Below are 22,780 nucleotides of genomic sequence, written 5' to 3'. Positions count from 1 at the left end.
CACCTCCTGGCTTGGCCATTTAGCGTATGGGTTTGGTGAAGTCTCTTAAACGTTCTGAACCTTAGTTTACTTCATCTGTATAAGGGCGTAATAGTACATTTCTCATAGGCTTGCTGTAAGAAGTCAAGTAAAATAATATATGTGAAAGTCTTTGAAAAACTGTAAATAGCTATAAACATATTGACAATATTATCTTTTTAATGATATAAGACATAAGAAAATGTGACTAGAGATTTTGACAAGTTGATTTTTAAACTAGGGCAGTACTTGAAATTTTGTCCTGTTTAGGAAATCAGAACTGATGGATTGTACTTAATGTTATATTTAGTTTAACAGCCATTTGTAAATGCGCTGCTTTGCAGATCGTTTGCATTAATGGTGGTGAGATGTCTATATTTGGAAGGAAAAATTAGAAAATCAGATTTTCACCCTCAGGGGACTGTTTTCATTTTGTGTTTTTTAAAAATGGAACAAAAGAAAGTAGAAGAGTGTTCAAAAAGTAAAAATGTGTAGCCACAGAGCCTTTTGGTGTCTTGTCTTATTTAATGACTGTCTGCACTCTTTCGTATTTTATTCACTCTGGAAATCTCAGACCACATCATAAATGTCCAGTACTAATAACATTATAAGTGATTGTCTAAATTTGGATTCTGTAGGCAATCAAGCAATAGCTCCTCTTTTTAGGCCTCTTAGACATTGGGCCAATGGTATTTAAATTTAGCTATTGGAAATAGTCTTCTAAATCACAGCTTGAAGATAACCTAAAGGGTAATCAGAGCTTCCGTTAAAAACAAAATACAAAATGTTTGCAGTAATTATTCCAGTAGTTCTGTCACACCAAAAAAGTCCTATCTCACAAATTAACTGAAGGGATGAGTAAAGAATACCCTCATTTAACAGAAAAAATTTAAGATAATAATTGTTATGTGGTCTTGGAATAAAAAGCAATACCTGGTTAAACTTTTAAAACAATTATTCTTATCTTTTTCCTTCTTCTCCCGTTTTCTAGTTGGGCAACCATACAATTTATGGTAAAGAAGTGAGTTAGGAATGGAATGCTGGGCTGTTTAGGATGGTGTTTGTTCACGCTATTCAGGAACACCCAAATTCTGTCCTTAGGCCAGCATTCTCTCTAGAAGATCATCAGGGGAAATGTGTACATAGAAACAAAGGCTGAGGAACCCGTGATTACTGGCTGAGGCTTTGGCTGCAAACCCCAAAGCAGAGCCCTGGTGAACTAGGCAGAGCCTTCTGCCTCCTTGGTAGCCATAAAGAGCCTAGAGGCAAAGCAGGCTCCTTGTACTTGGATCTTAAGAGTAGCCTTGCTCTTTGTACTGGAACCCCTACTGCAAAGAAAGGCCAGAACAGAACTTTCAGTGAGAAGAACTATTCCCTGTACCTAAGAAAAAGCTGGTAAAGGCTCATTGACTTAGAATCTGATTAGTTCAGATCAGCCTTCTTCTTCCTTGGATGTGGGTGGGATGAGAGAGCTGCTGGAAAGTCAGGGGAGGATGGGCAATAGGGACAACCTTCAGTTAACCACAGAAGCCAACTGTAGGCAATGCACTGGTCTCCAGCCATCATACTCTGGGATTTGCAGAGTTCAAGACTGTAGGTCTGTTCCAAATAGATATACATAGTTCTTGGTGGGTCAAATCTATTTCAAAATTACCCCAGTGATTAGTTTTCACAAGGCTGCTTTTGATGCCCTGCTTCTTCATCTCGCCTCGTTGGAGACTAATTTTAGCCTGAGGAAAGTATACTTGATTAGGCTCTGTTATATTTGTGTTGAGTAGTGGAATATTAGGGTTTGTATGACACTGGAAGATAAAGGCAGGGATAAATCATCTCAGACGTAGCCCATTCAGGTGATCTCCTTGAAATGCACTGTAGGAAGAGAGAAGGAAGTAGGGAGGGTTACTCTCCATGTTGGAGACACTAAAAAGGAGTGGGGAAGAGTGAGCCCCACATTTTTTTGTATCTTTCTGGGCATTTTACCTCTTATCTCTTCTAATCTTTACAAAAGCCTTTAAAGTGTGAATTAGGGCTTTGGAATATGGTTTCAGTTTTTCACTGTCCTTTATTTCCTTTAAATATTTTCTGCCAAGGGAGAACTACATGTAAGTCAGATTTGCAATAAAATAACACTGTATTAAGAAACTCATTACAGTATAATTGTTTTATCAAAGTAGAACACACGTACATATGATTTATATACATGATATATGTGACTTATATATGATTATTAAATAATCATAAACCTACCTGCTGATTTTTTACAATGTGAACACAGCTGTATAATTGTCACTCAGATTATGAAGTTGAACATGACCAGCATTGTGTATTTGTTTTCTATGTCATTATTTCTTCTCTTATTTTTATTATTTCATTCTTTGTATTTTCTTTGGCTTTCATTTGCTATTTTATTCTTACTTCTTGAGATATATATTTAGGTCATCAAACTTTAGCTTTTCTTCTTTTGTAATATTTGCATTTAAGGCCATGAATTTTACTCAGTGCATATGTTTAACTGCATTAAACAAATTTTGATATATCATATTTTCATATTACAAGTAATATTGACTCTAACAAGTCAGTCATACACATTTTAATCTCTAGGACCATTATTTTGTTTTTAAAGTAGATTCCACTGGAATTCTCTGTCTTGTAATAAATATATAAAAAGTATTATTAAGTTTTGTTAATGTTTATGTCTGATAACTACAATGTGCAATTCTACTTCAAGTTTTTTTCTAATTTCTATTTTTTTTCTCTTGGATTCCAGTCATTTGATCTTGTTTGCTAGTATGCCTAGTAATTTCTGATTGAATGTCAGATATAATATATACATAGTGGAGATAATTTGGTACTCCAGATGATGCTCTTTCTTCAGAAACTATTTCTCTTGCTTTTGGCTAACATTTAGGTGAGGGGTAGGTCACCTTAATATTCAGTCTGGAATTGAGCTGATTGGAAGTTGGGTTTCAGTCTCTGTGTGGATTGGTCTATTACTGGTTTGCTGTTATGCCTTGGGTCTTGTTCTTTAGGGGTCCCAACTGAATGTCTGGCATGTTTACCCATTACTTTGAGACTGCTGAAGGCTCTGCCAAATTTCTGAATCTCTGCAGCTGCTTAGGAATCATCAGATGCCTTTAGAAGACAATCAGAGCTAGGTTTAGCCTCACCTCTATGTAGTTTCCTTCTATCAGAGATATTAGTTCCTCAAGTTCTTAATGTCATCGTAACTTTCTGATGCCTTTCAATAGATTACAGAAAGCCAGCTTTTCTGTTTTTCTTGCTGGAAGGGATGCTGTGATGCAAGATAGTTCACCATAGCTGGAAATGAAGTCTCTTCTTAGACACATTTTTTAAATAGAAATATCTAGTTCACTAAGTACACAGATCCAGGCCTATGACTACCCACAAAGAATCTAAATCCTTGGATTCATAGACTTAGAGATGTGTATTATGATAGAGAAATACAAATGATCCTATGAAACAGACTCTTAGTCTGTTTATCTAACCACATGGATGAAGATGTCAACTCTCTCTTTCATTCGCTTGTCTTACTGTAAGAGAAAACAGCTTGCTTCTTGTCTTTATGGAACTATAACCCTCCTATTAGGAAAAAAGTCCCAATGAATTTGTCAAACACTGATCCGTCAAATTGGCCACTTTTTTTTGAAGTGTATAGAAAGGGAGTGGGCAGAGCAAAAACATGGTGAGTGAGAGGTCTCTTTTTTTACCTACCCTAACAGTTAATATTATTGTTTGCATTTAGTAAATTCATTCTCAGAGAGCGTAAGTAATTTACTGAGATGCTATTTGACCTAGGCTTTCCGTCATACTTTTGAGTTCCTTGAACCTTAAGGCTCCATAGCATGTAATGATTTTCCAATGCTGTATCTTATGTACTGCTCAAGAGTCAACCTCAGTGAGGTTAAAATGTAGAGTGACCATATAATTTTTTTCTTAGCCCAAGACACTTTTGAGAATGAAAGAAGGTATTATTAATAATTACACCAGGACAATGAGGTAAACTGGGACTGTTGTAAGCAAACTGATAGGTATGGGGACCCTATTTACTGCTAATACAGATAGCTTTGCAGTGGATGAACCTCGCCTAGGGTGACCCAGACTGATTTTGAGCTTACCAAATAAGTTTGTTTGGGAAAGAATATGAGCTGGCAATTTCCAAAGAGAATGGAAGGGGGAAAATCAGCAGGAAGAAGGGAATATAAGCCAAGAAGAAGAAAAGAAGAGAGGAAAGAACACCAGTAAGAAAGCCAGGAATAAGCTCTTTGCCTAGGAAAACAGGTGGATGTTAGCATGTGGACATGAGGCATTAGGCAGGGTGAACTGGGAGTAAGTACAGATTGGAAGATTAAATCATTTTCCTAGAGAGGAAAAGAAAATTTATGGAATGGGGTAGTAGTAGGTGTAAGCTTTCTAAAAATAATGGGAAAGTATACTCAAGTTTAGATGATTTTTAAAATATCACTTTTATTAAGGACATTAAACAGCCAATAGAATCTTCTTCTATTTAATCAGATTCAAATAGCAAACCATAAGTACTCCTGGGTATAAATGACATTTTATTACGCTTATTTTAATGTGTGCTAAAAATGGCAGAGAAAAGGAATTAGGGTTTAAATACCTGCCTAGTGACTGAGGAGTAATATGGTAGCCTGGACCTACTTGCCATGTGATGCTGTAGGTCTGAAAGTGATGGTAAGGAGACTAGGAGGGCATACTATTAATCAAATGATTATCCAAGTCAATTAATATAGATTAGCAGTTAAATTGTGATAGGCTCCATATAGAAAACCTAAAACATGCTGGCTGCTTTCATAGAAGAAAGCTGGAGAAGCTAAGACCCGAGTGGAATATGGAGGATTGATTTTTTTAATTAGCTGTGTATGATGCATATCACTTGTGTGTGAGTAACTTTCCCATCATCACACAGAGCTATCATCCCAAGTAAGCTATTTCTTTTATAATCAGCCCACTTGCTTTGTTTTATCCTTTTATAGTCTCTAGTTTCTCAGTATGCTAATACTGTGATCACTGGGTTGTTAGAAAACCACTCAGAAAGAAAGGAAAGTTAAGAAATTGTTTAAGAGTAAGCATTTATGGCAGAGGGCAAGCCATGTATTTCTGAGTAATTATAACAAGACCTTACTCTGGAAGAAAGAATACAGGCTAGTGTAAAAGGAACCTGAAATGTACACATCTGGATTCAGAGTTGGTGATGTTACATGGTAAAGACAAAAATGGCGCAAAATCACTGAGCTAGTCAAAGTATCTTTTACTAATTGTAGCCCCACATGGCAGCCATTTGAAATCCATTTCCTTGAAATCAAGGTTGGCTAAAGGAATCCTTATTCACTGTGTGTGTTCTTGTAGTTGACCCTGCATAAGATTCAGGCTGAGTACCCCTTGGAGAAGCAACTAATGATCTATAAGAAAGGAATGTCAAACTATATCTTTGGAATTCGATCCAGATGAGTTTATTGGGTGATTTTCAAACGGATTTAAAAACCCTAGATTCTGTTCTCGCTTTCGTTATCTTTTATTGTGCTTTGTAATCCCCAGTTATTCTTCACCTTTTTGTTTAATGTTTACAGTTTTTTCTTAGTATTTTATGTAGTATTTTATTGTATAAGCCCAGAATTGCTTTTCATACTTCAGTCATTACTTTTTCATTTATCAGATATTACTAGAACACTGGGAAAAGATAACATATGTGAATCAGGATTTGATGAGCCCACCTTTATGAGAGACATCTTTAAACTTAGATTCAAAGAAGAGCCTTCCTTGAACTCTGTTGCCAAGTGTGATTGCTGCATTTTGTGACCTCCCATTGAACGATATACCTTTCATATAGTATTTATGTTTCTTTTTTCATTATAGCTACTTGTGTATTTGCTTCTCTTCATTGGACTGTCAACTTCAGGAGAGTAAAGTCTGTGTGTTCTCTGCAGTGCCTACTACCAGGCCTTGAACATTGTAAACACCCATCAAGTTTGAAGAGAATTAAGTGGAATTGAGAGTGGATTTAAATGGAAGATGAGAAAATTTCTGTCCAAAGCAGCATTTTTAAATATGTTTTCATATCATAATATACCTTATTTATCTTCTGGGCAAAGAGGCATATTCAAGGCTCTGAGATAGTCTATAGAATAGAAAAGTATTTAATTTTATTTAAATTGATGTTCCTCAGACTTATTTGACAAGTACACTTTTGTGAAGGATATGGACTCTGCAGTAGACAGAAATCACCTCCGATTAATTTAAGTCCCAAATAAAATTTTCTGGCTTATGTAAGTGGTAAGAATTCTTGATGAGATTGCAGGATGGAGAAGCTGCAGAACCTCAGGGCCTGGCCCTGGGGACTCAGCAATCTCTCTTCTCATCCATTTTCTCTCCTGCTTTTGTCTGTTTCATTTTGGGTGCTGACCTCATTCTCTCCTAGTATGGCCAGTCCTGTAACAGGCCCTTTCAACATGGAGGGGAACAAGCTCAAATGAAAGGGAGAATATTGATTTTTACACATGAAAATATTGATTGTCCAAAAGGGTTTGGCCCTTGCTTGGGTCACGCATCCATTCTTTGGACCAATCACTGTTATCAGGGGAGGAGTTTACTAAGACTGGCCACATGTGGGCCTTTTTTCCACTTAGATGGCCTGGGTCATGGTGGATGTCCGGACCCTACTACTTTAAGAGAGGAGTTAGGAAAGCTTATTGGAAAAAGCAGAAATAATAACCACCATTCATTCATTCAACAAATATTTATTCAAACTTTCTCCTCAGGCACTCTTCTAGGCATTAGGAATACAACACTGAATAAAATAGACAGATATCCCTGCCTTCATGGAACTTACATTCTAGTGGGGAGGCAGGTAATAAAGAAGTCAAGTAAAACATATAGCATGTTTGACTGTGATGAGTACAAAGAAGAAAAAGATAAAGTGGGAAAGAGGAGTAAGAAGAATCTGTGGGGAGAAGGAGGTTGAAATTTTAACTAACGTGGCCAGGGAAAGACGCGCTGATGAGACGGTGACTTTTAAATAAAGATTCAAAGGAAATGAGGGAGAGAGGCAGCCAGACATTACATTCAGAGGCAGTAAAAGCCCTGAGGTAAGAGTGTGCCTGGCATGTTTGAAAGAGGACATGGAGGCTGGAGTGGCAGGCATGCGGAAGACTGGGAGAGAGCAGTAGGGAATAGGGTCAGGGAACTGATGAGGAGCCAAATGGTGCGGGGGTTGTGGCTTATCTTAATGACATTGCTTTCACTCTTAGTGAAATAGGCGCCAACAGAGGGTTTTGAGCAGAGGTGTGACATAGACTGGGGGCAAGAGCAGAAATAGATAATCCAGCCAGGAGACCAATGCCATTATCCAGAAGACAGCTGATTGTAATGTGGACCAGGGTGGTCGCAGTGAAGGTGGTGAGAAATGGTCAGATTCTGAATATGCTTTGAATGTAGATCCAACAGGATTTGCTGATAGAATGGACATGGGGTGTGAGAGGAAGAGAAATGTTGAAGATGACAGCAAGGTTTTGGCCTGAGCAATGGAAGAACAGAGTTACTATTAGCCAGAAGCGGAAGACTGTAGGAAGGGCTGTTTGGGGGTGCTATCAAGAAGACTCAGTTTTGGATATGTGAAGTTTGAAATGCCTGCAGACATCCAAGTGGAGATGTTATAGGTCTGTAGTTTAGGGAAGAGGTCCTGGCTGAAGATACAAATTTGTGAGTCATCAGCATATAGATGGTATTAAAAGGCATGAGATTTGATGAGCTCACCCAGGGAGTGTGCATAGCGAGAAAAAAGCCATCCAAGGCCTGAGTTCTGGGGCACCTCAGGCACCACACGTTTTTACTTTAGAATAGCTATTAATTTCTCTGAGAATACTAGTATTTCACAAACACAGTTTGAGAAATGATGATCTAAAGGGACTAGTCTTTACAACTCCTTCTCTTGAGAGCATGTAGAATACAGTTTATTTCCTTTGGCCTTAAAAATAGACCTGCAATTTACCAATGTGGGTACAGGAATCTCAGTAAATGTACCATAGTACTAGTAAGACATTTCGTAAAGGTACATAATCGACTATGGGATATTCTGCCTTGTGAGTCAGATAATTGCTTAGTGACATATCCAGACAGAGTAGGTTCTAGGATGAGCCTTTAAAACCTTTCTAACTTTCCTGGGCGTTTGATGGTCTTTTGGTCTGATTTTTGGTGCTACAGAGTTCATTCCTTCCATTCATAATACTTATTACAGCTGAATTATGCACAAAGTAGGTGTTCAGTTCAATGAAGGATAAACTGTTCTAACCCTCAAGAAACTTGGGGAAAAGACTAAGCGTTGGTAGAAGTATGATTCAGAAATGGGTGCTTTTGGAGTTCCCAAGGAAGTGGGCTGAGACGGTAGAAAAGCTCTGAAGGATGTTTAGAAAAGGTGGAAGTGAAGAAAGGACCGTTTTTGGTAATGAGTGTGGGAGTCTAAGGACATCAAACAGAAGGGGATTATGATCGGATTACCTGCCTGACTAGAGCAAAGAGTCTGCTGAGGAGAATGGGAAGTAAAATCAGATTAGTATAGAGTGTCATGTCCACTGTTGGTAATGGGAACTCTCTCTGGAAAGAGTTGGAGGAAGGTTACTAGCAGTGATGTTTTGTTATGTGTTTGGGCCACTTGGCCATGCCCCACACTCTACTCTGTGTTATAGAGAACAATTCATTACTGCAATTCATTTGGCGATAATAACAGTTTTGGCAATTTGATGTTTTTAAATCTTTCCCATGGCTGCTCTTTTCAAATCTGTAGAATGTAAACAGATTTTTTTTTTTAATATTAGCATTTCTTGGAGGATTAATGGTATAAACTTTGGAAAATTCCTTTACTGCTTAGAAGTGGTCATGTTCCTAACATCTAAAAATATGTATCTTGCCTTTGCTTTTTTTTGTTTTTTTGGTTTCCATGAAATTATTAACCCCAATGTCATTGTTTTTTGCCTCACAGCTTTCTTCTTATATGAAGTAATAAATTAAAGAAAAAATCCCTATAAAAATGCTACTGAGGTTGATGGAGCTTTAGGGATCAGTTCTTATGTCACCTATTTTCCCTAATTAAGAGTTCTTAAAAAGGAAATTGAAAATAAAATGTTGCTATAACCTGTTTATTAACAGGGAAAATTGGGCTGTGCCTGCCACTTCCCATCTCAGCAGTAATCTGTGGCAAAATATATGAAGGTCACTGGTAACTTTTCACTTGAAGGGGGAGACATTTATATTGGATGATGGGTATACATCAGAAGTCTGTGCCTTTCATATGGTCCTGCAAAATTCTTATCTCCATCCGTCCACGATTGTTGAAGTGTTTTCCTTGAACTGTCAGAGGCATTTCCCACTCACTGAAGGATGATTGAACAATCCTGTTCCAAGTGGGAGCTGGGGACCGAGGGGAAAGGAAAGAATAACACCTACATGTTAAACTTTCAAAGTGACTGTGTTAAGCAACCTTCACTATCCAATAAAACCACTTTATACCTTTACCTCTCTCCTCAAACTCCCACATACCTCCCTCTTCCTCCTCCTCACCAGCAGCTCACTTGTATTTCACTGCAAAAATATGAGTCCTCAGAAGCCCTCATCTTCATCTCAGCAAATCTCCCAGATCACCCCCAAGTGTGCCCACATGGTCTGCCTTCCCTAGTTATGATTGATAGGCTCTCTGTGTTTCTGTGTGAAGCCAACCCCCCTAGCTTGGGTGAGGATCTTGTCTCTTCTCAATAATTCAAAGTTGCTTGAGCTGCTTGTGCAGTTATCCATTACCTCTCCTGCAGCAATAATCTGTCTCTACTAGATCATTCTCATTAACCTTCTGCAGTGTTATCATATTTCCCCTTAAAAAAAAATCCCCTATTTTATGCCTTCCTCCACCTACATCCCCATTGCTTGGCTTTTCTTGGTAGCAACGTTTGTCATAATAATTATCTCTACACCCTGTCTCCATTTCTTCACGTCTCCTTTCTTACCGGGTACTCTGGTGTCTACTCTAACAGCTCTTGCCAAGATCACCCAGAACTTCCATCTTGCAAAATTCATTGGTCCATTCTTGGTTCTTACTTTATTTGAACTTTCAGCTGCCTTTGACTCAGGAGATTCACTCTCCTTATTCAGCCCTTTCTTCACTTGACTCTTGGGTGAAGTCCTGGCTTTCCTCCTACCTCACTGGTGGCTCTTCTCAGTGTCCTCTGCCCATATCTCCTCTCATTCCTATAAAGGGTGGAGTGGCCCAGTGTTCAGAACTTATCCCTCTTCTCTTTCTACACTTACACCCAAGGTTGTGTCATCTTTTCTCATGGTCTTAAATACTGTTCACATGGTGATAGCTCCTAAATTTATGTCTTCCTACTCCACCTTTCCACTTGGACTTTTAGTAGGAAAGTCTCACGTAAAACATCCCAAATTGGTCCCTCCTTATCTATACAGCTTCATTTGCTGCTATTTTCTCTCCTTTGTTACTTCATCTCTCACCATACTCGCCTTCTTCCTATTCCTCTGACTGCCAAGCTCCTTCGTGTCTCAGAGGCTTTGCACTTGCTGTTCTCTGCCTAGAATGTTCTTTGCCCAGATTTTTGCATAGTTTGTCCTGTCACTCCAATGTAAAATGTATTTCTTCAGAGGTCTTTCCTGACCACCCTGTCTAATGTAGTACCCTCTTACCTGTTTTATTTTCCCTTCTTAGCACTTATCACTACTTTAAATTATATTTTATTTCACCCCTGCTGGAAGATGAGTGCAAGGAGGTCATGTAGTCAGTCGATCCATCCCTGTATCTCTACGGCTTATATTTGTGTCTGGCTCACCATGGACTCAACACATATATACTGAGTGAGGGAATAAATAAATGAATGGAGTTGTACTACACTGTTTTATGTGTAAACCTGTGATTACACTCTAAATATTTTTGAAACCAAAGTACAGAGAAATGTTTATTATAATAGAATGGTCAAACATTCTAGAAAAATGGCTAGCTAGGGCCTGTTGTATATAGACTCATATAAAGGAATTTCTTTGGGTGATATATGGAGTGTCTCTGCTTGTTCCCATCTCTGGAGATAAGTTGTGTTTTCTTGGCTCTTCCCATACAGCTGAAGAATAAGTTCATGAAAAAACTGCCACGTGATGCAGAAGCTTCCAATGTGCTTGTTGGGGAGGTTGACTTCTTGGATACTCCTTTCATTGCCTTTGTTCGGCTACAGCAGGCTGTCATGCTGGGTGCCCTGACTGAGGTCCCTGTACCCACAAGGTAAGCTGCTCCCTGACCTGCTTGGATCTCCAATGTGGTCACTCACAGGGAAATCTCCTCTCCCTCAGGCTACAGAATCAATAGAATGAGGATACATCCACAGAGGTTTAATCTGAAATATGGTTTAGTCTGACTTTTATGCTATCAAATTACTTGGCACTTACATAGTATAATAATAAAAACCATTATGATAATTTATTGAGTAATGTACTAGTTTATTCTTACAGATTAGTCTATTTAATCCTCACAATATTTTAAAGACAAATTATAGGTATTTGGATTTTACAGATAAAGAAACTGAGTCTGAGAGTTTAACTTGTCCAAGATCATACAGATGGTAAATGATTCAGAGGTCAGAGTTGCTTTCCTTTGCTCTGTATATCAGAAAATTGGTAGTGGGTGCATAATATGTGTATATATGTATACACATATATATACACACACATAAAAAATCATTAAATCTGTACACTTAAATTTGCTCACTTTACTGTTATGTGTTATGTCACATAAATTTTTATTTTAACAGGAAGCATATTACTGTTATTACATTCATGTCCTCATTGCACTGCACAGTACCTTGGAAGTCATCTTCTTTATCTCTCTCTCAAACTGAACTCAGTGAAGTTAGGAAACTTGACTTACCGAGTGTGATAGGTGAATAGAAGTTAATGCTTCACTTAAACTTGTGATGAAGAAGAGTTTAAAGAGAAGCTTGTGATCTTCAAGTTAACATCAGAAAATTATCATATGAACAGGAACTTTCTCGGGGGGAGGGGTTGTGCTTTCTGTGAGTCTCAGAGTCAGCAAAGGTGACTTTTCCCTTCTTTAGCTTTCCCTGGCTGAGCATGCAGAGCTATGACTCCCCCTCAGTGATCTCAGATGGTCTGAGCATGGTTACCTGGCCGTGACCAGGGGCTCAAGATGGTTTTTGAGCCAACTTAGAGGAAAATTAGAAGATTTCCTTGTGGCCTCCCAATTCATAGATCACAGGCCACTCTTTCTGATCATACAGGTGTTTTTTCCCCACGTTTTTATACTTCTTAGACACTTAAACTAGGAGCAAGTCTTGGAGCAGTGATTGGACAAATAGCAGAGGAAAAGAGATGATCATAGCTTATGCAGTTAATGGGATTATCGTGATTTGTGTTTTCTGTAACTTAGCTTTCTGCTTGAAAACATTCCAGCAGAGCCTTGCAGTTCTATCTGAGCCATCACCTGGCGAACAGCTGGCTGACTCAGATCATGGCTGAAGTCCAGCTCGTGTGCCCCTATGGTTTTATTTATGTCTCTTTGGACTAATTTTACTGGGGCTTGAAGGAAAAAAACATGCCAAGACACGTTAAGTTGCTTTTGCTTTCTCATTTTTATTGTTATTTTTCTTGGGAAGCCACAAATAAAAAATATTTTAAAAGGCTTTTTATTTAACAATAATATGAGTTCATTGAGTTTCCAATCATGACCATTTTTGTGTTCCTCTTATCATCTGCTCCTGTCTGGCTCATTCTTTTTCTCTGTTCTGGAGGGTGGTGCTAGTCGAGAGGTGAAATACAGCATCATTTGAATTAACAAAAGGAGCCCAGCAATTCAAGAGAATGTAATTCAATAATGTAATAAAACTATTTCAGGGCAATAATCTGAGCGATATATCCTAGCATGTTAACATTTTTCCAGGAAATAGTTTTATCCATTTGCTGTCTTCCGAACTAGTGCAAGCTGTAATCACTGAGTAGGGAGTCTCATTAGCTTTCTGTGTATGAGTAATGTGGGGCCATTTACAATGGCTGCATCCTGTGAAATCCAATAAAGGAAATCCCACAAGGAATGTGGAGTCGTTGTGAAGGGCTGCCTCTGCACTTAGTGATGTGCTGTAACGTGCATGCTACCCTGTTGTACTGCAGGGAGACCTGACAAGTCTGTTTTTATACACATCGTGTGATGGTCATTTTTCTTTTAAAGGTGGAGGATAGTTTTGCTCTTATGCTTATTGTTATTACTATTTATAATAAACAGTATTGCTACCATGCATGTTTTAGGAAGTGCAGCTCTGGCAGCTCCCCTTCTGTTGGTTTACACATTTCTCTATTTACTCTGTTAGTTGGTGGATCTAGTTTAGCTTTCTGCTTGCAGCTGGACCACTACCAACTGGGTGGATGTTATCTTCTTGCTATTCGTGGGAAAGCACATAAACTCAGTCCTTTGATCTTTCGTTACTTGGTAGGATACACCTAAGATTTTCCTACCATCTTGCAGACACTTTGCTTGCTGTCATCTTATATCTGTTCATAGAGGCCACCACTCACTCATATTTATGAGCTATGTAGGGGATAAATATTATTCCCATTTTGTAGTTGAGAGATGGAGGCACAGGGAAGATTCGCTGTCAGTGCTAGAAATAGAACTGCAGATTCCTGCCTCTGGGGCCAGACTGAGAGGGAGAGTCTAAAGAGATATCTAGAATGGATTAGAATAAAATACTTTAGGGTTTTCCCATGAAGAATAATGAAAGTCCCTGATCAGTTGTCCTTTTCTGACCTTGATTTGCACATCTAAGGCAAATAGTTATTCAGTGAGCTCTAGCCTTCTAAAAAATTAGAATATTTATCCTTTTAGTCTCGCTGTAAATTAATATACATCTTATGTTAATAATTATTTGCCTAAAAGAAGTAGCTTGTCTTTAATTGTCTAAACCATAAAAAAAAAAACCTATTAGAGGGGTTGGGATGGACGTCCTGCTAGTTCAGTTTTGTCTTGTCTGACAATCCAGTTGCTAACTGCTGTTTTCCATATGTAATGTGGTCGATTATGATGGGTTTGTGGTCCTCATGAATCTATTGTGGAAGCTACAGTTTAGCCACATTTTCCAGAGCTGCTAAATATGAATAATGGGTTATTTGCTTCACTGTTATTTTGAGAGAAGGGACTAAAGGATTGGTACATGCTGAGTTTATTCTAGAAATAGCTGTGATATATCAGGAAGGAGGGGGGTGCACATCCTTTCTGAAAAGATTGAGTGGTTTAGGAAGACTGGCTCTTTTTCTGATATTATGCTCTGTTTCTGCCTATAATTATTTTGTGAATGTGAGTGTAGTCCATTGGTTCCGGACACAGATCATCTGGTAGTAATTTTTGTTGTTGAGAATGCTAGAGGCATCCTCCCCAGGCATAATTAGTTAAATGAAAAAGTGCACAAGGGTACAAGGGCCCCATGAAGATTCTCGAGACAACTAGGCACTATTAAAAATTCTAACTATGACTTATTTCTATTATGAGCAAATAAAAAGAACTCAGTAACATAAATTAATTTTTTCTCTGAGCTGTCAACATGGGATGTGTTCTTCCAGCCACACAAATGTATGTTTACTATTATTTGTTAATAAAGAAAAAAGCTTCTGGTTAAAAATAACATCTGTCCATTGACAAAAAACAGCTTTGGTTGTGAAAGGAGTTTTCAGTACATTATAAAAGCTGAGTTCGGCAAGATGTACTTCTATCATAAAAGTTGTAACAGCTTTTGCTTCTTTGAGGGTTAAAGGGGAGAGAACATGTTTCAGACAGAGGGAACTTCAACTTGATGAGTTGTCTGTGTTGTTAGTTTTCCCAGATCTCACATCCTTGTTTCAACAATACAGTCCAAATTAGAGTCTTCTTAAGGGTCTCTGTTCCTACAGATGAAATTCGACTTGAGATGGTGTTTCCTGCTAGTTACAGATGGCTAGATTTCATTTCTATATCATTTTAAAGAGGTGGATTTACTGAATGGTTCCTGACTGGTGCCATGTGAAAATTTTAACTATGTAACATGTTATTTCTATTTGGCACTTGATGATTTTCCATTAAAGAATATGTATATGGCTTTTTAAATAAAAATTACATTACCCTGGAAAGAGGAATTGTGCCTTTATATTTAGGTTACTGAAACAATATTATTCTCATATACTGGGTTTATTGCTATGATATATGTTATAGGCATCATTGGTCTGCTACTTCCATTCATTCTCTGGTACTATTTAGCAGAGACCAGAGTAAATATTTATAGAAAATGTATGCCCTCATCTCACAGGATTTAACTGAGAGATTCATTACTCTATCAGCTCTTGGAATAGTTACCCATTGTCTACCAAAGTTTATATTTGAGGACTATTAATTACTGGGAGTATTTTACTCACTTTCTAACAAGACAGTACTTTGGCTTTGTTGCCATATCGTCACCCTCATAATGAACTCATGTGTCAGTTGATAAATGTGTGTTTTCATAATGTGTATTTGTAAACTATAATCATGTTGGGGATACTAGGGAGAGGTAGGAAGAGGCACAGAGTGGTTCTGGAGATGTTTTAGATACTATGTATTACTAAAAGCTAATATTTAGATACACTGAAATAATAAAAAATGGCAGGCAAAGGAAACCCATTATTTCAAAATATATTAAGTAAAGGATCCAGGTGTTAATATTTTCTCTTTCTGCACTGTATCTGTCCCCTTATGCCTAAAACTATGCCCTTATTGCCCTGCCTGGCAGCTGGCCATTGGTAGCCAGGCCAATAGAATTGGGAAATGTGGCCAGAGCTATAGGTGTTTCTCAATGGGATTTGTATTTTGCTTTAGTGGTTAAATATTTTTTGCCTGTGTTGCACTCAAATATGTGATCAGTCCCTTTGGAAAAATACATTTTACTGTCATAAAGAAGTACTTTGTAATACTATATGTAGTGGTGTATAATTTAGGTCCATCTTCAAAGGAAGAAAAGTTCTAGTATCAATGGAACTTTGCTGTTAGATGTAAAGTCCAATTCTAATAATGACTTCCTTCATACCTGGACAGACTTTCATGCCTGCTGATTGCTTTGCTATTTCATCTACTGTGATAACACTTGAAAGTGAGGGTGCCGCCCCACTCCAGAACTGGTTTCTAAGCAAATACTGAATGGTTTTATGGTTCTTCTGGTGTAAAGTCTGAGTAGTCAAACTTTTGGATACCTTCTTACATTCTTAATTTGTTTCTTTTTTCTTTCCCCTTTGGATTGAATTTTACGATGAAAAAATAAAGGAATTATTTATTCAAGGGCCTTTTGGAACAGACTCTAACACTTTGAAGAGTACTTGCTGTCAATCCTTTTTTATTTAAAGTGAGGTATATAAATAAATAAGTAAAAAATAAATTTTACTAAGAAAGTCCTAAGCTGTTCCTAGGCCTATAAAATCTTACCTAAGATTTCTTGTCCTCAGCTAAGTATCCACAACATCTTTTCCCAGGGAGACCTATGGAAGTCATTGTTGGATAGCTTTTCTCTATTGAATCACAACTCTGTTGTATATTGTATAGGTTGGGCAGGTAATATTAGGTAGAATTGTGTGCTGTAAAGAAGAGGAGGTAAGAAGGCCTATCTGCTCTCTGTCATTTACCAGGCACAGTTTGGGGGCTCATCCGTTAACCTTCTTGAGCCTCAATTTCTTCATCACTAAATGAGAATGGGATACCTGCCCTTACTGCAAAGGGTTGTATGGAGTTTAAATGAGGTGATAAATGTGAAATGTTTGGCAAGCTCTAAAAAGCTGTGCAAATATATGATGTGGTCATTTTTATTGTTCTCACTATCTCCACATTAGGTAAGATATGGTCATAAGCAAGGCAGGGATTTATCTGGTGCCTTTTGTATATTTTCTTCTTATTCATTTAGTTAGCAGGTTTCCTTCTCCTCAGTTGAGACATGCACGTTTTCCCTGTGACCAGTGAGGGATTCCTTCCAACATGATAAGAGGTGAACCTAAATGGGGAGAAATTCATTATTGCAAGTTTCAGGACCTACTTACTGTGGAGCAATGCTTATGCATTATCAAGAAAACAAGTTTGGAAAGGAAAATGAGGACATACACAAGAAGACTTTTAACTGTCTGTGAATGATGCTTTATTTTGAATTTCTCTCGTATTTCTCTTTCTTTACTTTGGCTGTCAGTGTGAGGCTTACTTGTAGAGGACTTGGTTTTTGCTGACTCCCAGGCACTTCTGAGTAGAAACATTTCTTAGAAGTATGGAGAGGATCATTTGTCACTGCCCATATTGGGTAAGGGAAAGTCAGAGAAATCTGAAGATGTACTAAGTCTTTCTAGTTATTGTGCTTAATAAGTTTTCTCCAAAGATTCTGAAAGTCAGTAGAAATGGAGAGAGGAGAAAATTTAGTAAAGAAAGATTGAGTGACTCATAAAGTGAAACTTTCCTTCTCAGTGAAGAAGCTTCTCAGGTTTCCATGCTAAATTCTCCTTTGCTTCCAAATAAACTGAACAATGATTTGTGTTTCATGATAGTGTGCAAGAGTATCTTTCATATCACCAAGACTGTTACCTTTGTTTTAAAGATGGATTCTAGACCTAGCCTTTTTATGAACTAGGATAAACAGTTTTATGTATATTGACTTTGATGAATTGTGTTTTATAGCCTTTGCTTCTTTCCTCTTCCGTTAGGTTCTTGTTCATTCTCTTAGGTCCTAAGGGGAAAGCCAAGTCCTACCATGAGATTGGCAGAGCCATTGCTACCTTGATGTCTGACGAGGTAGGGAATGGGGAAGACAATGATCCATGAATATCCTACTTGTGTTGTTTTCATACTGTGATTTGGCTGTCACAATTTATTCACTTAGAATTATGTGGTTACTGCCTTCTTTCTAACGTGAGGCACAGTCGTTCATGGCAAATGAGCTGACATCTGCATAGTTTTCAAAAAATAAATTTTATGTTGGAATAAAACATATTTTCCTTTCTTTTTCTAAACATTTTCAATTCTTGAAACTGATATATGTTAAATATTTGTTTAAAAGTTCAAGTCACTGTACTAACTTTCTCTCTTAAATGTTTAATATATTCATTCTGGGAATTCAAGTGTCCATATACCATATTGTTTCAGAAATGATGTGTTCTATAAAATAATGGATAATAAAATGGATAATGCATTTCTTAGGTATTAAAAAGTATGTAACTGTTTTTATGGATTTCTTATCTTGTGGGAAGGAATGATATACATACTAAAACGCATTAGCAACTCTTCCTGCAGAATATCTATTACTTTGGAGTTATGACCTTTCTCTCATAACAGCTTGAATGTCACACACATTTTAGACATGATGAAACTTCAAACTAGTCTCGTAGTAGGAGAAAGACTATTAGAATAGAGATCACTGATTTCTGTTTCTGTGTCTTTCTACCTCACTATTTTACCAAATTATTTGCTTTTGCTTCATTGCTTGATTTGTGAGCTTCTCCATGTGTTAAGTGGAGAATAGGGCATTTAGTTATGGAAGTTCTATTTGATGATTACTCAGATGCTTACTTTATTCTGGGACTGAGAGCACTGATGCATAGCTGTGCTGTTTTTTTCCCCTTGAGGGAACTAAGTGTCTCAGTAGGTTCTTTTATTTATTTTTTTGGTATGTTTATATTTTCTTTTTTTAAAAAATCCTTCCTCCTAAGATGTATCAATTAGAAATGCTTTGGGCTCCAAGTGACAGAAAACCTGACTTATAGTGGCTTAAACAATTTGGGATTTATTTTGCTCACATTTTGGGAAATTTGGAGGTAAGTAGTTGCTGGAGTTGGTTTAACTTACCTGCTTCATGATAAATCAAGAGCCAAGGCTTTTGCTTTGTGGTCTTAAGATGGCTGCAGCAGTCAGCTCGAGTCATCTCATCTGTATTCACAGCAGGACGAAAGGCAAGGGGTAATGTTAGCTGTATCTTTCTCTTTGAACAGGTGTTCTAAAGCTTTCCCAGACAGCCTTTTTCTTTTATCTCATTGGTCAGAACTGTCAGTCCTTATCTACAGGGGAGGCTGGGACAGTGACTCTGGCTCTCCAGCCTCTGTCGTGGGAGGTAGCAAGAGAAAATGAGATTGAGGCTGGCTATGTCTGCCACAGATGATATGCTGGCACTTTGTATTGCCCTCCCTTCAACCCCACAACCCCCAGACCATTACATGTTTTTTGTCTGATAGCTTTTAAAAGTTCTTCTCAAGGAGAAGAGGTTCAGTAGCAATCTTTAAGAATAGGCGAGAGTGTTGAACAGGGGCCATCTTCTCTCCTGGCGACGAAAGAATTTGACTTAAACGAGGTATGAAAGGCTCAGGTTATGTGTAAAGGACTTTCAGATCATCAGCTAGGTTAGAAGACTGGAGTGATTGACAAAGGATTATGTGCTTTCTGAATCTTCTTCTTTGGATATCTGTATAAAAGACATGAAGCATTTGCTGCCTTAGATGGTTTAGTTGCCTTGCTAAAAGATAGACAGATGACCACCTACTTAAAGCTCTTTGCTTTATTTTTGCCAATATAACTCAGATTTTTCTTTTTTAAATAGCTAACATTTGTGTGTTTGAGAGCTGCAGTGTTTGGATCTTAACCCAATCTTAACACTCAGCTTCAACTTTTTCTTCTTGAGTTATCAACAATGGTTTGTCCCCATAGTCTTTATTTCAGAGACTGACTCTTCTGTATATTTCTCCAAACCATTTTCATCTGGCTTCCATAGCAACTGTATCAGTAATGGTGCACACCAGTGGGAGAGGAAAGGCAATGTTGTTTTACAGTATTGATAGAAAAAAACATATAAAGGAACACAGCTGTTTCTCATGCCTCTACCTATATTCTTTGGGTTCATAATCTGAATCCTGAAATATTTGGGTACAAGCTGAGTAATAGGAAATATGAGAGTATGGTTATAGCAATATTAAGGTGGATTATGGATTGCATTCTTCAGGCTTAACATGGTGTGAGGCCTGTAGAGAGTTTTCTTGTTGGATCAGCACCTCTCTTATTCTTTAGGTGTTCCATGACATTGCTTATAAAGCAAAAGACAGGCAGGACCTGATTGCTGGCATTGATGAGTTCCTAGATGAAGTCATTGTCCTTCCTCCTGGAGAGTGGGATCCAGCGATCAGGATAGAGCCTCCTAAGAGTCTTCCATCATCTGACAAAAGGTAAATTATCAGGCAGTTGGGAGTTTTCATCCTTGAGAAGGAGGTTGTCTTTGGAAAAGGAAATGGGGTCAGGCGATTCCCCTAATGTTTTCAGATTTCCATTTAACTTGATGTATTATCTCAAATGAATCACATATGTGCCTTGGTTTGGCTTTTCATTGACACTGTAAATAAATGTTCTATGTTGTGATGTTCTTCAGTGATTGCAAATTAAAATCTCAGATTATGATATTAAAATATATCACAGTATTTCTATCTTCAATTCAATATATAGAATCAATATATTGATTCTTTGGGGATGTCTTGGGGACTCCCTTTGCATGTGGAAAGATCATTTTACTCAAGATGAGTCCTTGTAGATTTAGGAGGTTAAGAAATTGGATGAGATATTTTAGGAGAAGCTGTTTTCTGAAATCTGCTAATTTCCAGGTGAAACATTACACAATTCATTCAACTTGTCTATTCATCCAGTCATTTGTCTTAGCTCTAAGTATAATACTTTAAGAGTTTTCTGTTAGGATGGCAGAAGGAAATAATGATCTGTCTCCCAAAGCGTTTTCATTTCATCTCTTCCTTAGCTGGTGCATGACACAGCTAAGAAGCAGATGACTAAAATAAACTGATATTCTGTTGGGCTCTGTTGTCTTGCTTAGAAAGAATATGTACTCAGGTGGAGAGAATGTCCAGATGAATGGGGACACGCCCCATGATGGAGGCCATGGAGGAGGAGGACATGCTGATTGTGAAGAATTGAAGCGAACTGGACGGTAACTGATGGAGTTTTTTTGCCATTCATGATGAGGTTCTCCTTAGAGCAAAATTTCCCTTTATCTTTCTGTCAGCATTTTATTCACATTTGTTCAGCCAACAAATATTTATAGTGTAGCTATTAGTCACAGGCGCTGGGGATGCAGCCGTGAATTAAACAAAATCCCCTGTCTTTACAGGTCTTACTTTTGTTGTGGTGGGAGACAAACAATGAGCAAATAAAGAAATGTGGTGATGGTTTTATGGTTTAGGGAGTTTTGCAATGGGAGAAAGGCATTACAGTTTTAGATAGGGTGGTCAGAGAAGGCCTCACAGAGAATTCCAATACTTGAGGAGAGTCCTGAAAGAGGTGAGAGACAGACCATGGAGATGTGGGGTGGGGAGCAGGAACAACGGAATGCCTGGGGTGAGCTGGATTGGCACTGAAGCCAGTGACTGGAGTGGAGTGAGTGAGGGGATGTTAGAGAGAAAGTCAGAGAGATCAGGATGTATGTGGCAGGAAGACTGAGTAACGTGACAGTCTTCCCCATTTGGCTTTCATGATTCCGTCTCTTCCCTGTTCATTTACTCAAAAGTGGGTAACATGTTACAGAAGTGAGTAACTCACAGGTCATGGTCTCCCTAGCCTGCCTTTGGGAATTCAGGTTTCCCAGATTGCTTCAGCTAAATCTCTTTTCATGATAATTCTTTCTTCTCCACTGTTAGGGTCTTCATTTCATTTGGGGTTAAGTAACATTTTAAGTAGGATACTCATTTTATGAAGGTTCAGTTTTTTTAAAACACTGCATTTTTTTGAAAACACAGAAGTATGTCATTTTGATATGCCCTTAAATCTGAATAAAATTATTTTCTCCTCCTGATGACCTCCTTGGGTTTCTTTCCCAAATGAAAAGGACGGTATTTCTCTCCCCTTCTTTCTTAAAGAATAGAGAACATAAAACCTTCTCTCCTCCCATTTTTTCCGAATAGTTATTTACAAACTATTTCCATTAGGAATATCCTTATTCTTGTCTGCAGATATGAGTTCTGGGATTTAACATTTTTATTTAGTTAGACTCTGATTTCATTCTTCCATATTTCACTTTTCCTAGATGCATCGAGTGTCTGCAGTATGCCCAGTACCACGCACGGCCCTGTGCATACTGAGAAAACTGAAGCAGGACACCCAGACAGATAGACAATACTGATAAAGTGTGATAGCCTGTAGTGGAAATCTGAACTATGAGGGGGGAGTCAAGACTTCAGAGGGAGGTTGAGCTCTGATGGAGGGTATCCTTGGCAGAAGGAACAGCCTGGGGAAGGCTAAAGTGTGAAGTTTGGTTGGGAGGGCGTGTTGACAGGTCTGCTGACATTTGTAATAGGGCTCAGCCTACAGTGCTCTTCTATCACACACCTGCATGACTTCCTCCCTTCGTTTCTTCAGGTCCTTACCCCAAAGCCACCTGTGCAGGAGCCCCATTCCAGCTCCTCTAGTATTCCAACCACTGCTCCTCTTGCACTTTATAACCCTCTTCCCCACTTAACTTTTTCCTTGATTTTGTAGCACCATGGATTTTACTTATTTTGTTTGTCCCCTACATAGTAAGTAAACTCCACGAGAGCAGGAATTTTTGCCTGTGTTGTTCACTGTTGTATCTCCAGCACCCACCATAGTGCTGGGCATGTCATAGGGGCACAGTAAACATTTGTGGAGTGAATGAATGAATGTGGCTGGAAAGGAAGCTCTGGT

General features: G+C 38.2%; 1 protein-coding gene across 7 annotated transcripts in view; it reads left to right on the top strand.

The window, feature by feature from the left end:
- Positions 1-22,780, top strand: part of SLC4A4 (solute carrier family 4 member 4) — a 318,368-nt gene that overhangs the window by 198,775 nt on the left and 96,813 nt on the right. For all 7 annotated transcript variants that reach the window (XM_070505687.1, XM_044766111.2, XM_070505686.1 and 4 more), the window contains 4 exons: positions 11,166-11,323; positions 17,782-17,869; positions 20,129-20,283; positions 20,937-21,050. In XM_070505687.1, coding sequence (XP_070361788.1) covers positions 11,166-11,323; positions 17,782-17,869; positions 20,129-20,283; positions 20,937-21,050 — 515 coding nt within the window. The remainder of the gene's footprint in view (positions 1-11,165; positions 11,324-17,781; positions 17,870-20,128; positions 20,284-20,936; positions 21,051-22,780) is intronic.

Source organism: Equus asinus, chromosome 3 (genome assembly GCF_041296235.1).
Source record: "Equus asinus isolate D_3611 breed Donkey chromosome 3, EquAss-T2T_v2, whole genome shotgun sequence".
NCBI lineage: Eukaryota > Metazoa > Chordata > Mammalia > Perissodactyla > Equidae > Equus > Equus asinus.
Note: the sequence above shows the minus strand (reverse complement) of the source record. Positions and strands in the feature narration are given on the sequence as shown.